The 12,305-nt window shown below is 42.4% G+C and overlaps 1 protein-coding gene across 12 annotated transcripts in view; it reads right to left on the minus strand.

The window, feature by feature from the left end:
* The window catches only part of celf4 (CUGBP, Elav-like family member 4), a 76,008-nt gene that overhangs the window by 2,766 nt on the left and 60,937 nt on the right, over positions 1-12,305 (minus strand). For 2 of the 12 annotated variants that reach the window (XM_027003679.3, XM_027003677.3), the window contains exons 7-14: positions 12,047-12,185; positions 11,381-11,533; positions 10,372-10,482; positions 9,400-9,462; positions 8,816-8,896; positions 7,835-7,978; positions 5,063-5,253; positions 292-4,327 (exon numbers count right to left, since the gene is read on the minus strand). In XM_027003679.3, the coding sequence (XP_026859480.1) occupies positions 5,126-5,253; positions 7,835-7,978; positions 8,816-8,896; positions 9,400-9,462; positions 10,372-10,482; positions 11,381-11,533; positions 12,047-12,185 (819 nt within the window). In that variant the 3' untranslated portion in view covers positions 292-4,327; positions 5,063-5,125. Of the gene's footprint in view, positions 1-291; positions 4,328-5,062; positions 5,254-7,834; positions 7,979-8,815; positions 8,897-9,399; positions 9,463-10,371; positions 10,483-11,380; positions 11,534-12,046; positions 12,186-12,305 lie in introns of those variants that run through there. The other 10 variants (XM_027003685.3, XM_027003683.3, XM_027003684.3 and 7 more) reach the window with 8 other exon arrangements.

The following is a 12,305-nucleotide window of genomic DNA, read 5'->3' on the forward strand; positions in this document are numbered from 1 at the left end:
GAGTAAAAAAGATACAAGCTGGTAGAGCCATTGAACATAAACATTTCACACATGTAAAGTTGTTTCTGCATTTAGTGGAAAAATTCCAGTTTTAGTGTGCCTTTTGATCCTTTTGTCCAATTTAATCAAAAGTTTAGTGCTAAACGTTTCTGTGATGCACCCTAACTTGAATACGCTAGTATATTCCTTTCTGTCTGCATCAGTCGAGCTACCAACCAATAAAAAGAATAAGATAAAACAACACATAAACAAGGCTTGTATAAAGACACAGATGAAATCGGGGGGCGGGGGGGGGGGCATAGCGCTGGTTTATTCTAGACTGTGCTTTATTATTGGGCTAAGCAGAGACGCATCATTCAGTAAAATTACAAAACGAGAGTCCAGGGAGCAGAGAAATATGCAGTTCAGAGGTACAGGGCAGGAGCAGTTAAAGCGCTCTGACTGCTAATAGCTTTCACTCAGTGTGATGGGCTTGGCAATAATCCACCCACTACATCCAGCAGTCTCTACTGTGCTCAAATGTCTGAAAAGTTGTTCCTTTTTGTGTTTTCTTGTTTTTCGAAACATTTAAAAAAAAAAAAAATTTTTAAACTGATTATACCGCTGTGGCCTCCCATTTCTACTGCCTTGTACTTCATTGTCGTTGTTTGGATGTAGAAGTGTGAAAGGATATGACTAGCACAGGCTGGATGGCTCTCCAGTCTGAGTAGCTGAGGTGATGGATGGATTAGTGCAGTTTCTCCGTGGGAGTTGTGGTGTCGCGTGTGCAAGAAAGGCATGGAGCAGATCGCAGGAAAACATGGCTTGTGGAACAGCAAAATGGATTAGAACAGTAGATGGTTCTCACTGCAGAACGCAACACCAGTCGTGAGCATGTTCTACATTCCCAAGAAAATGTTAGTTGTGGACTCTGACGTTTGCCAGTAGCATTGATCCATTGTGTCCCACAATATAAAACATGTAAAAAATATATATATTTAAAAAATGGCTTCGTTTGAAATGACAAACATACATTATGGTTCATAATAAGTAAAGAAAAAGAAACTATTGGCACAGAAACACAAACGGGGGAAAGGATCTGTGTTGGTATACTGCAGCACAAAAAAAAAAATTCAGTTGAATAAATAAAGAGAAATAAATAAGCATGTTGACAGCACTTCAGATTGTGATATATGGAGGGTTTTTTTTCAGTTGAATTTGATGTTCTCCTTGACTTGTGTACATGGCCCACTCTCTCTTTCCATGCCAAGGACTACTGCTTGCCTGGTTCCATTCATCACCAGATTGTATTTTTTTTACTAGTTGTAACTCAGAATTTAAAGTTTCATAATCATCCAGTCTGTGTAGATAGAAGTAAAAGTCCTATAAAATATGCAAACCTATATACAGAGTAACATAAAGAAAAAAAACATTTACAGTATATTCATTAGTTTATGTATATATTTATATATAATAAAATAATAAAACATCTGCTCTGTTTCTTGCTAGGTTATCAACCATACATTTTTTTTTTCCAGAATATGTAAACAGTTGCAGCTGAAACATTGCATGGACTGGATTAACAAAGCAAGGTGATAGACGGACAGACAGGTGAGCAAGACAAAGGAAAGCTGCAGAAAATGAGGTGCCAAAAGAGAGAACTTCGGAGACAAAGGAAGTTGGGAATTGTTAGCAAGATGAGTGCTTCATAATACACCTATCTGAGTGAGCTAAAGAGCCTTGGTGGCGTACCTGAATGAGGTGGAATGCAACATTCTTGGAGTTTGTCTGCAGGTGAATTGGTTTTTAGATTTCATATCCAAATTCCTTCCAAAGTGAAATGTTTATTCTATTGCTGCTGTACAGACCCTTTACTGTAGCCATAAAGTGAATCAACTGGTTTCAGAATGACTATTTACAGTATTACCATCTGTATAATACAGCAGTTCAATCCAGAGCATGACCTAACAAAATCATAAAGGCTTTACCTTCTAATCACCAGTGTCTAGAAATTTCAAACTCAACCCCCAAGTCTTAGCCAGAGGACCAAGCAAAAACTATCCTAACAAAATACATTTGAGCTCTTCGAGCAGCACTTGTAAACACACTGCGGATGTAGATTCATACAATACCTTTGCAAATCATGTACATAATGCCCACTTAATTGTAACCCTAAGCAAAATGTCCCTTGAGTCGTGAGCGGGGTGTTACAACAGATGGCAGACTTTACAGATGTTTCTTGTCGACAGATATTTGAAGGCTTACTTACAGGAGCTGTAGGTTTGTTTTGTTTTTTTTGGTTTTTTTTTGTTTTTAAAAAAAACAACAAAAAAACAGCAGTGCCTCCGTGAGTTTGACATCATCATAAAGAATGGCGGCTAGCAGTGTTCAGAGCACAGTGCTAATGTCAGAGGCACTGGGTAACGAGACGCACCTGAACCTGCTGACAGCCCAACGCTACATGCACTAATGCAGGAGATCCAACCTGCCATGTCCAAATTTAAAGCCAGCTCTCAGTTTGAATGGAGCAATACTGTATATATATGTGTATATATATTTTTTGTTTGTTTGTATATTGTACACAATGTGTGACGTATAGTTGTATATGCTTGCGGAATACACTGGAGGGCAGAGAGGCAGATATGTCTAACATAACACAAAGAGTTCCGTCCTATCTCCTGTGCAAATGCTCCTGATTCTCTTAAGCCTGATTCTCTTTAAACTCTCAAATGAGAGGAGGCCTTTTTGCATTTGTCAATAGCATATGCACATATATACATCTATCGATAATAATCGCACATATTTGTGTGTATATGTTTCAGTGTGCGTGCGTGCGTGCGTGAGTGTGTGTGTGTGTGTGTTGGCATACATGTTCATCAGAAAGAGGAATGCCTGCAGTTTGGGAGCTGCCAGATATGAGACTCTTCCCATTGGTTAAGTCCAAGCAGAGCTGTGGTTCAAACACCAGCTAAAATCTACAAAAAAATTACAGTTCTACATATTGAATAGCTGGTTCTATATATATATACACACATATAAAATATATGCATATAAATACATATATATGAGTTTGGGATTAGTATCTTATGTATCCATATATTTGCAGGGCATGTGCATATATAGGAATACATATTTCTTGAAAGTTTGCAATACATATTATATCTACGGTAAATATAAACAGGTTTGTATATCTCAAACCTTTTGTTGATGGAATCGTAACTACAAGGGCGGGGTGTGGATCTAGAAAAGGTAAGGCTGCAACACGGAACAACCCTTCCCACGCACCCTTCACCCCACCACAGACAACATGAGAAGAGAAAAAAATAAATAGTCTTCATTTTGAATAATTGTAAACTAGCGGTGAGCGACCTCCATGGGCCATCTGAAATAGTTTTGCCAGTATTTAAAAGCATATCAGTAATCTATATGTATGCATTTATACATATATTCATATATATTCTACTTATACAGATCTCTCTTTTTTTTTTTTGTAAATACAACTCTTAAACCCGTTGGCACAGCAAAAGAGATGCAGTGGTCTGCGTATGTTACAGCTACAAGTCTTTTTTTTTTTGTTATCGATAAAAAGGTTTGGTCTTTTGGTCCCTACACAACTAAGGAATGACAGGTAAGTCTCGCAGGGGACTGCAGCTGCAGTCGCTATGGCAGCTGCGGTCGTCATGGCAGCTGTAGCCTCTGGAAACGGACAGGCACTCCAAGTAAACATGGCCATCCCCAACCACAGCCAGTCTGTGTCCTGAAGTGGCACATCCTCCCAAAAGTTTCGCTCTTCCAAAAAGGTGAATGTTTTTATTTTTATTTTTTTATTTTTTTTATTTTATTTTCTTCTTTAAAACAGTTCTTGAAAAAGTTTTCTCAAAGACAAGTCCCTTATTACATGACTCCCACCCCACAAGTTAGGTTTCAAAAGGTTTTTTTTTTTTAATTAGTTTTTTAAAATATTTTTCCCCCCTTCATGCCTTGATTTTGGAGTCTGTTTGTTCTGAGGCTTTTCCAAAGGTCTTACAGCGTTCTGCTTTGTTGGTGATATTTTGTTGGTCTTTAAGTGGTTCGTCCGTGTGTTCCTGTGTGAGATGGGCTTCTGCTAGGCAGGCTGTGGAGACTCAGAAAGGGAGTCCTGTGTGGCTGTAGAACACGGCGGCTCTCCTGAGTTGCCACTGAGGTTCTGAAGGCTCACTGAGCTTCGCGGTGGCGGTGTGAGAGGAATCCCCACGTGTCCGACACACCTCCAACTGCACGTCAAACCCCCAGCCGCGACGAGCTTGTCCTTTTGTGGTTCTTTTGTGTTTCATTAACATTATTCATGTTATCAACATGTGATCCAGCTCTACAAAAATAATACACAAAGGCAGCATAAGTTGACCGTGCAATCTTATGACGCTCACAGGTGAGGAGATTTAAGATGCGGCAGTTAGCGAAGGTTGGCCTGAGCTCTGCTGGCTTGGAGCCCGAGCAGGGGCCCTGATCGAGGCCCCTAGCCCGAGCTGGAGCCATACTGTGAGATCTTTTGCAGAAGTGTAGCGGAGCTAACACTGGGATGCCTCACTAGTTACGTAAGTAGGTAATAACTTGGCTCAGTTAAAGGCAGGCATCAGCAGGGTAAATTAATGACACAGCATCAATTCTCCATCATCATTTAGATGAGGGTTTGAGAAACGGGAATAGACAGAGAGACAGAGAGAGAAAGAGGAAGCGAGAGAGTTGCACACCACAGAGAGGACTAATCTTATTCCCACCACGGAACATTCTCTGAGAAAGGGAGAAGTGCTTCACACACCACTGCCTTTTTAGCAGCTTATTTCACATTATATACTATATGTAACAGTTTGAATGATATATTTCTCATAAATCACTTCTCAAATGTGAAATAAAGGTAGGGAATGCATTCCAAACAGTTTCTCTTGAAAACTATATTATTTTTGGTATGCATGAGTAATATGTGTGTGACAGTAATTTATATGCAGCTGTTGCCCCCCTTCTTCTCCAGGTTTTTACTGTGTGCTGCATGTGTGTGTGTGTGTGTGTGTGTGTTGTTGGGAACAGAACATGCAGCCTTCCTGACCTGTTGTTCTCTGTGTGCCTCAGTGGCCTTCACCCCCAGGGTGAGGGGAGTTTGGGGGCGGGGCTAATATGGGCGGTTGGCGTCCTTTGGCCGTTTGAGCTGCACTTTGAGTCTCTTCATGCCGATCTGGAAGCCATTCATGGACTGGATAGCAGCCTGGGCACTGCCTGGGTTATCAAAACTCACAAAACCTGAAGACAGACAGACAGACAGAGAGAGACAGAGAGAGAGAGAGAGAGAGAGAGAGAGAGAGAGAGAGAGAGAGAGAGAGAGAGAGGAGAGGAGAGAGAGAGAGAGAGAGAGAGAGAGAGAGAGAGAGAGAAAAGAGACCAGAGGACAGGTCAGCACCAGGCCAACAAGGAAGAGAGAGAAAGACACACATGTGGACTTAGACCCCATTTACACTTGGCTGCTTGAGTATCAGGAGTATATCTGAAAAGGGATTACCCACATAAACATGCAGGCGACGCGGCAGCCCAAACACTTTAAGAACGGATCGAATTTCAATTGTACAGACCACTCATCCAAAGGAGGAGGCGGGTTGCTTCGACTTTAAATAAATGAAGAACAGCATGCAAAGGTGTGATTTTCAAAGCTGCTGCCATCATATACATGTAGAACAACAGAGAAGGAGAAACAACACAGGGGCCTGCTTGTTTGCATTGTACGCAGCGCATAGCAACTGCATTGCAGTTTGTCCAAGAAGAAACACTTGACTACATGCTCTAAATAGATACAGTAAAATTTTATCTGGATATAATTTTGATACTCAAGATGCATAAACCAGCCAGTTTTAAACAGGGACTCAGACATGACTGTATGGAGTATGGAGTGATTAGAATGAACACCATCAAATGCAGGAAGAGAGAGAAACAGAAGCAAAACTGCGAGAATAAAATCATCTAAAAGAGAAATGAGCCAGAGCCAGGAGAAATGGGGGAGAATCACATGACCTCAGGAGAAACATGTTTAACATTTAACAGCTATGCACAGAATCAGTCAATACGGCACAACAGCATACACAGTCATATACAATAAATATTCAACAACACAGAGACATGCAAACCTGCAACTACATATGCATTCTTTGGAGATTCAGCTAGCATCTCCTACATGTCTCAAAGGAAAACTCTCCCAGCCCCAGGGTCTGATACTGAGCTTTAAGAAACCTGGCACTGAGCAGTGGTTCTAAGGAATCCTATAAAATATAATAGTCCCGATGAATTGGTATACATGTTATGAACAGGATTGTTTAAAATGAAAGACAGCGATCAACTTTTTATATGGCATTTATACCATAGCTTAGTGCGGCTTCATTCTAAAAGATCTTCAGGACTTTCATTATAAAAGTCCTGTAGTATGGGCTTCAGTGGTAGATGCAAATAAATCAGAATTCTGAAGCACCTATTCCTCAGTACCTTGGCATGGCTAGATGCTGTGAAAGTACCACCACAGCCAAAGAGCTGATGGATTTGCAGGGGCTTAAATATGTGTAAAAGTGTATACACTTTCAAGTGTTCACAGTTTGGCAAGGACAGAGCAAAAGACCCAGACTAAGACAGCAGTTGTGGCATTAACATTCTGGCCAAGTCTTTATGATTATGTTATACGGTGGGAGCACAGGACTGGTGGTTAGGATTGGAGTGCTAGGTTTGGGTGGGGTGCTTGGAGGTAGATGTTGAGGGTGGAAGTTTGGGATTGGGAGGTGACTTGGGGTAGAAGGCTTGGAATTCTGATATTCCTTATGAGTCTTATAATGTGATTACAGGTAAAAGTCATTTGACAAACTTGTCAAGCTGCTGTACCTGATTTTACAGTTCTGGGAAAATTCTACCAGGTTTAGCTGCAAAGGCCGCCCAAACTTTTCTCTAAAGCCCCTCTCTCTCTCCAAAAGCATGAATGCTAAGTAGGTGGCTATTGTTTCTTCATACGGTGTGCATATGCACAATAATTGACAGGCGAGGAGATATAAAGATGTTTTCTGATTGGATAATGCATCTGAATCCATGCTGAACTTTTTACTTGCGGATTGCAAAAAAGCATGATGTTTTTTCTCTCAGTGCAACGACTTCAGCGATAGCTTTCAGTATACAAAATGATTTAGCTTAACTGTTCTTAAAATAATTTGTTTTAATTAGAAAGGAATCTTCTTCTGTTCTGCATGCATGGTATACTGTACGCATATTATGGTACATTTCATTTTGAACAGAACTACACAATAATACTATATGAAATCTAGATCTGTTTCGCTGCTGGAATGATATAATGACTTCACTGATATAGTAATCAGTGCAAAGATCCACAGCTCAAAGCATTAGCACATTCTGTCTCCTCACCAGCCCTAAGCTCCTTCAATCATTTCAGCTAGGTCAGCGTTTCAGTAAGTCATGTCTCAGTGAAGCCTTTCAACGGTTTCCCACTAACTACGGCGCTTCTTATTAAGTTCAAATCAAACAGAGCTCTGTTCATTCATGCATATACTGTCTCTGATAATTGAAGGACCCGTTGGAGCTGGAGATATACGGAGCAGGGCTAATTTTTTGTCATGAGTAGGACACATCAAGCAACTCGCGTCCCTGAGCAAAATTCCTCTTCCACTATAACGTCCCGCACTGATTGCTGGGCGGGAGTCACCGTACTACAGCTTCTCATGCGTCTACTCTTTGTGCCTCTTTTCAAAAAGCTTTGCTGTGGTAGAGAAATGAGGTAAAACATTAATAGTGAGAGAATAAGAATGATAATCTTTACAGGTGTTTTATCATTTTTACCCACCAAAGCATTTACTTTGGTTTGTCGCCCGATCCACAAACACTTTGGAGGAGATGACATTACCGAAAGGCAGGAACATCTGCATGAGCTCGCCATCCCCAAACTCCTGAGGGAGGTGGTAGATGAACAGGTTACAACCCTCTGGTCCTGGGAGGGGTTAGAGAGAAGGGCAGGGAAACAGATTGAAAGAAAGACAAAGGGTGAGAGATAAAGAAGTGTTTGTAAGAAAAGGGAGACTGAAATAATGAGAATAAACAGATAGACTGAGAGGACATACAAGGAGAAATTAGAAGTGATCCTACAGCACACACACATGCACAAAGTGAGAGAGAGACAGAGTAAGAGAGAGAGAGAGAGAAAGAGAGAGAGAGAGAAACAGAATGAAGATTCTCATACACATTCCAACTCGGTGGACAGGAACCGTGCTCATCGGAAAGGTCTATGCTTTCAGTGTTCTCTCTCAGTCCTGCAGTTCCCTATCTGCACTGAAACACATTTGCTCTTGCTATTATCCTGGGAGGAGTCACTGGAAAGCTTTACTGACATAGACCAGGCCTGTTATCAGGCACCATTTTCACCTGCTCTTCTTTACCAATAGAGCATGCCCGATGTTTTGGAGAAGAAAGTGGTGAATGGCTAAGTTAGCTTATGATGTACCACAACAAGAAGAATCTTTTATCCTGGCAGCCACTGGAGGGAGGCAAAGTAACAAGCACCTTGACATTCACGTAACATTAGCAACCTAGTTAGAGCCCAGTCACTACACAGTCATTCCCAGTTTACATGCTCTGCATGCATATGAGGGCCAGTACACAGACACTACAGTTACAGTGGGGCTGCAACGTATATTGTATTCTAAACAAATTTCATAAACTGATTAATTCAGTTATGAAAATGTGTCTCGATAGCAGATTGGCCAATGAAATGTAGCTCCTTGATGAGCGTGAGAGGAGCAGTAGCAGTAGTCAGGAGAAGCAGCCTCACCTTCTCTCTGCTGCTGTGGAATAAGGGCTGGGGGCTGAGGAAAGGCCTGACTGATCTGTCCATATGCAGCTGGGTAGGCTGCTAAGACACACACATATGCCGATGTGTCAGAGAATACATTTGCACACACACTCACACACACACACACACACACACACACACACACACACACACACACACACACACACACACACACACACACACACACACTCACACACACACACACACACACACACTCACACACTCACACACACACACACACACACACACACTCACACACACTCACACACACACACCACACACACTCACACACACACACACACACACACTCACACACACACACGCTCACACACACACACACACACACACTACACACACACACACACACACACACACACACACACACACACACACACACACGCCTTCTCTCGTCACACCTACTGCTCAAACTCATACTGCAGCATGTTCAAATACCGACAACTATTGCACACACTTGTTGAACGTTAGCATGCACACCCCAGCTTGCTCCCCCCACAACTACACAGACACACGATAAAACAAAACACTATCTCGGAGTGACACACCTGCGTACTGCTGGACTCCTGCATACGCTTGCTGAAGGGGATCAGCTGCCGTGGGACTCTGGGCTAGAGACAGAGGAGAGAGGGAGAGAGAGAGAGACAGACAAAGTGAGACAGAGAAAGAGAGAGCGAGAGAAGAGAGGGAGGGAGAGACAGAGAGAGAGCAGGAGTAAGTGAAAGAAAGAAAGGGAGAGCGCTAAGAGTCAGGTCAGAAAGTCACTGGCACTCTGGAGGGTGCCGACTGTACTTGTGTGTTGTGTGGTGGGCATGCACAATCGGAGTCACTGAGTTTAAGCCCCTCCGCCCCATGTGCTGCGTTGAAGCCCCTCCCCCCACGAGCTGAGCCATGGGCCGGAACCTGAGCCCCACCAAAGTTTCCGCGAGAGCAGGAGAGAGCTGGATGGACAGCCCGAGTGCACGGCGGAAAACAGTACAGACCTACACCTCCACATCGCGCAACTGCTGTTTTAATAATGGCACGCTGCTCCTGTAGTGCTGCTGTATCACTCCTCATTCAGCTCGAAACGACACACTGCATGCAGCTCCGACACCCTGGAACTGCAATATCCACTCCCCAGACTTTACAAGAAGCTCATTTACCGGATTTAAAGATTGGTGGCTTGCCAGTAACATATCAGATCAAGGACGTGGCTACATAGCACGCCAGGGGACGGGTGGCACTGTGAACAGTTTCAGCTATCACACCCACAAAAGGGCCCATATCAAATCCCCGATGACGCCGGGCATGCGTATAACCACACGGTAACACCACAAATGTTACTCAGTAACACAGACACACCACTCAGACACAAACTACTGCCATAGTTGCAATGTATTCCTACCTCTATAAAGCCCCCACAACCCCAAACACACAAACAACCAAATATATACACACAACACGACAGCACACTACAGAACACAGAGCTGAGGTGCACTGATATGGGGGTATGATGTGGGGTAGTAGGGCATGGGTACCTTCAGAGAGAGAGGAGAGGAAGCAGCTTCCCTGAACCCCAAAACAACTCCGCTGGGTCACACCCAGGCCGCCCTTCTCCGAGTCTTCCCTAAAAACCACCTCCTGCAGGACTGAGACACAGCCAGGAGACACACGTTTGCTTCTCTCTGCAGTGGAACAGCCAGCAGTGTGGAGAATACCCAGGCCACCCGTGGAGAGGCTTGGCTTAGCGTACTGCCCTGGTGACTGCACTGTCTGACCCTACACTTCACACGCGGCCCTTTGGTAAGCACAACTTTGGGAACGCTGTTGTTTAAGTGCCCTGCCGTTGCCTCTTGTAAATGAACAGATCATTACACATGAAAAACGCAGCTCCTGAGTAAAAAAAAAAAAAAAAAAGGATTTCCTGTGTAGTTAAAGCGGAAGTAATTGTATAAGATTCCAATGCAATAAGTGGAAAGGTGATCAACTAAAGAAAGCAATTAAGTGTAAAGTGGAAAGAAAGTAGGAGTAACAATTTAAATTTAGGCAAGACATTAAATCTGAACATCAAAAGTGAAATATTTGTTCATCCAAGGGTTAAATATCCTCATAACACTTTATATGTCATTTGTTCTTTTTTTGTTTACAGCTGATGACTCACAAATTAATCATATTAGATTTTAGGCCAAGATTCTACACGTCTTCTCACCTACCTGACTCAAATAATGTATAATTAAAATCTGTCAAACATAAACTCTCTCTCTCTCTCTCTCTCTCTCTCTCTCTCTCTCTCTCACACACACACACACACACACACACACACACACACACACACACACACACACACACACACACACACACGTGTGTGTGTGTGTGTGTGTGGTGTGTGTGTGTGTGTGTGTGTGTGTGGAGAGAGAGACAGAGAGGTAATCTCAATTACAGTTTAACTTACTAAAACAAAAATCAATAACGAAAAGTTTGGTGAATGTGCAAATGGGAAATAAAGACGGATTATATATTCAGTGTATATATGATTAACAGTGATACCTGGGTAAGGGTGAATCCCATTGGTGAACACTGCTTCTGCAGGTGGCTGGCCATTGGCTTGTGGAGGGGGCAGTCCAGTGAAACCATTGACACTAATTGGAGAAGGGATGCTGGTCACTGTGGGAGCAGTGATGCCAGGGGGTGTGCTTCCTCCTGAGGGCAGGACCATATCGAACACTAATTAAGAAAGTCAAAGGTTAAATCTGTAACTGTACTATGATCCTTCTTTTTTTTCTAATTTATACTTTTTTTTTTGCAACTTATCTCTGCTATGTGCTGTTTACTGACAAAAAACCCTACTACTACTTAACAGTGACAAACCCATTAATTAAAGAAACTTGTAATACAATCCCTGAAATATTATGAGAATTCATTATTAATTGTTTAATAATTATAAACCATTCTAAAAGCAATCTTTAATAATCTAAAATATCTGACTGTGGAAATTGGTTTGTTAAAAGGTAGAGTTGAAATGACTACAAAGTAAAGAACGCATTTTAAAGAGTATTCTTTAATTTTTAATGATGACTATGCATAATATAGAATACCATTAATAAAAGTATCTCATAAATCACATTTGGACAGTTGAAATAAAGTAGCTGGAAGAGCATGTTACACACAACTGCACACGTGTGTGTGGATGTTCACATCCATCTCTGGGCTTACCTGATGTGGGGGTCATTGGAGCACCAGGCAGGCCGTTGATTGTGGCCATGTGCTGCATCTGAGCTGCAGCAAATGCAGCCATAGGACTGAGATAGCCGCCCTGGCCCACGGACGCCATGAGAGCAGCCTGCTGCTGAACCTGCCCCACAAACACAGTACAACACAATATAACACAATATAACACAATACAACACAATACAGCACAACACAAAACAATATAACACAACACAACACAATCCAACACAATCCAACACAATAC

Source organism: Electrophorus electricus, chromosome 8, assembly GCF_041902795.1.
Source record: "Electrophorus electricus isolate QZ-2024a chromosome 8, ASM4190279v1, whole genome shotgun sequence".
NCBI lineage: Eukaryota > Metazoa > Chordata > Actinopteri > Gymnotiformes > Gymnotidae > Electrophorus > Electrophorus electricus.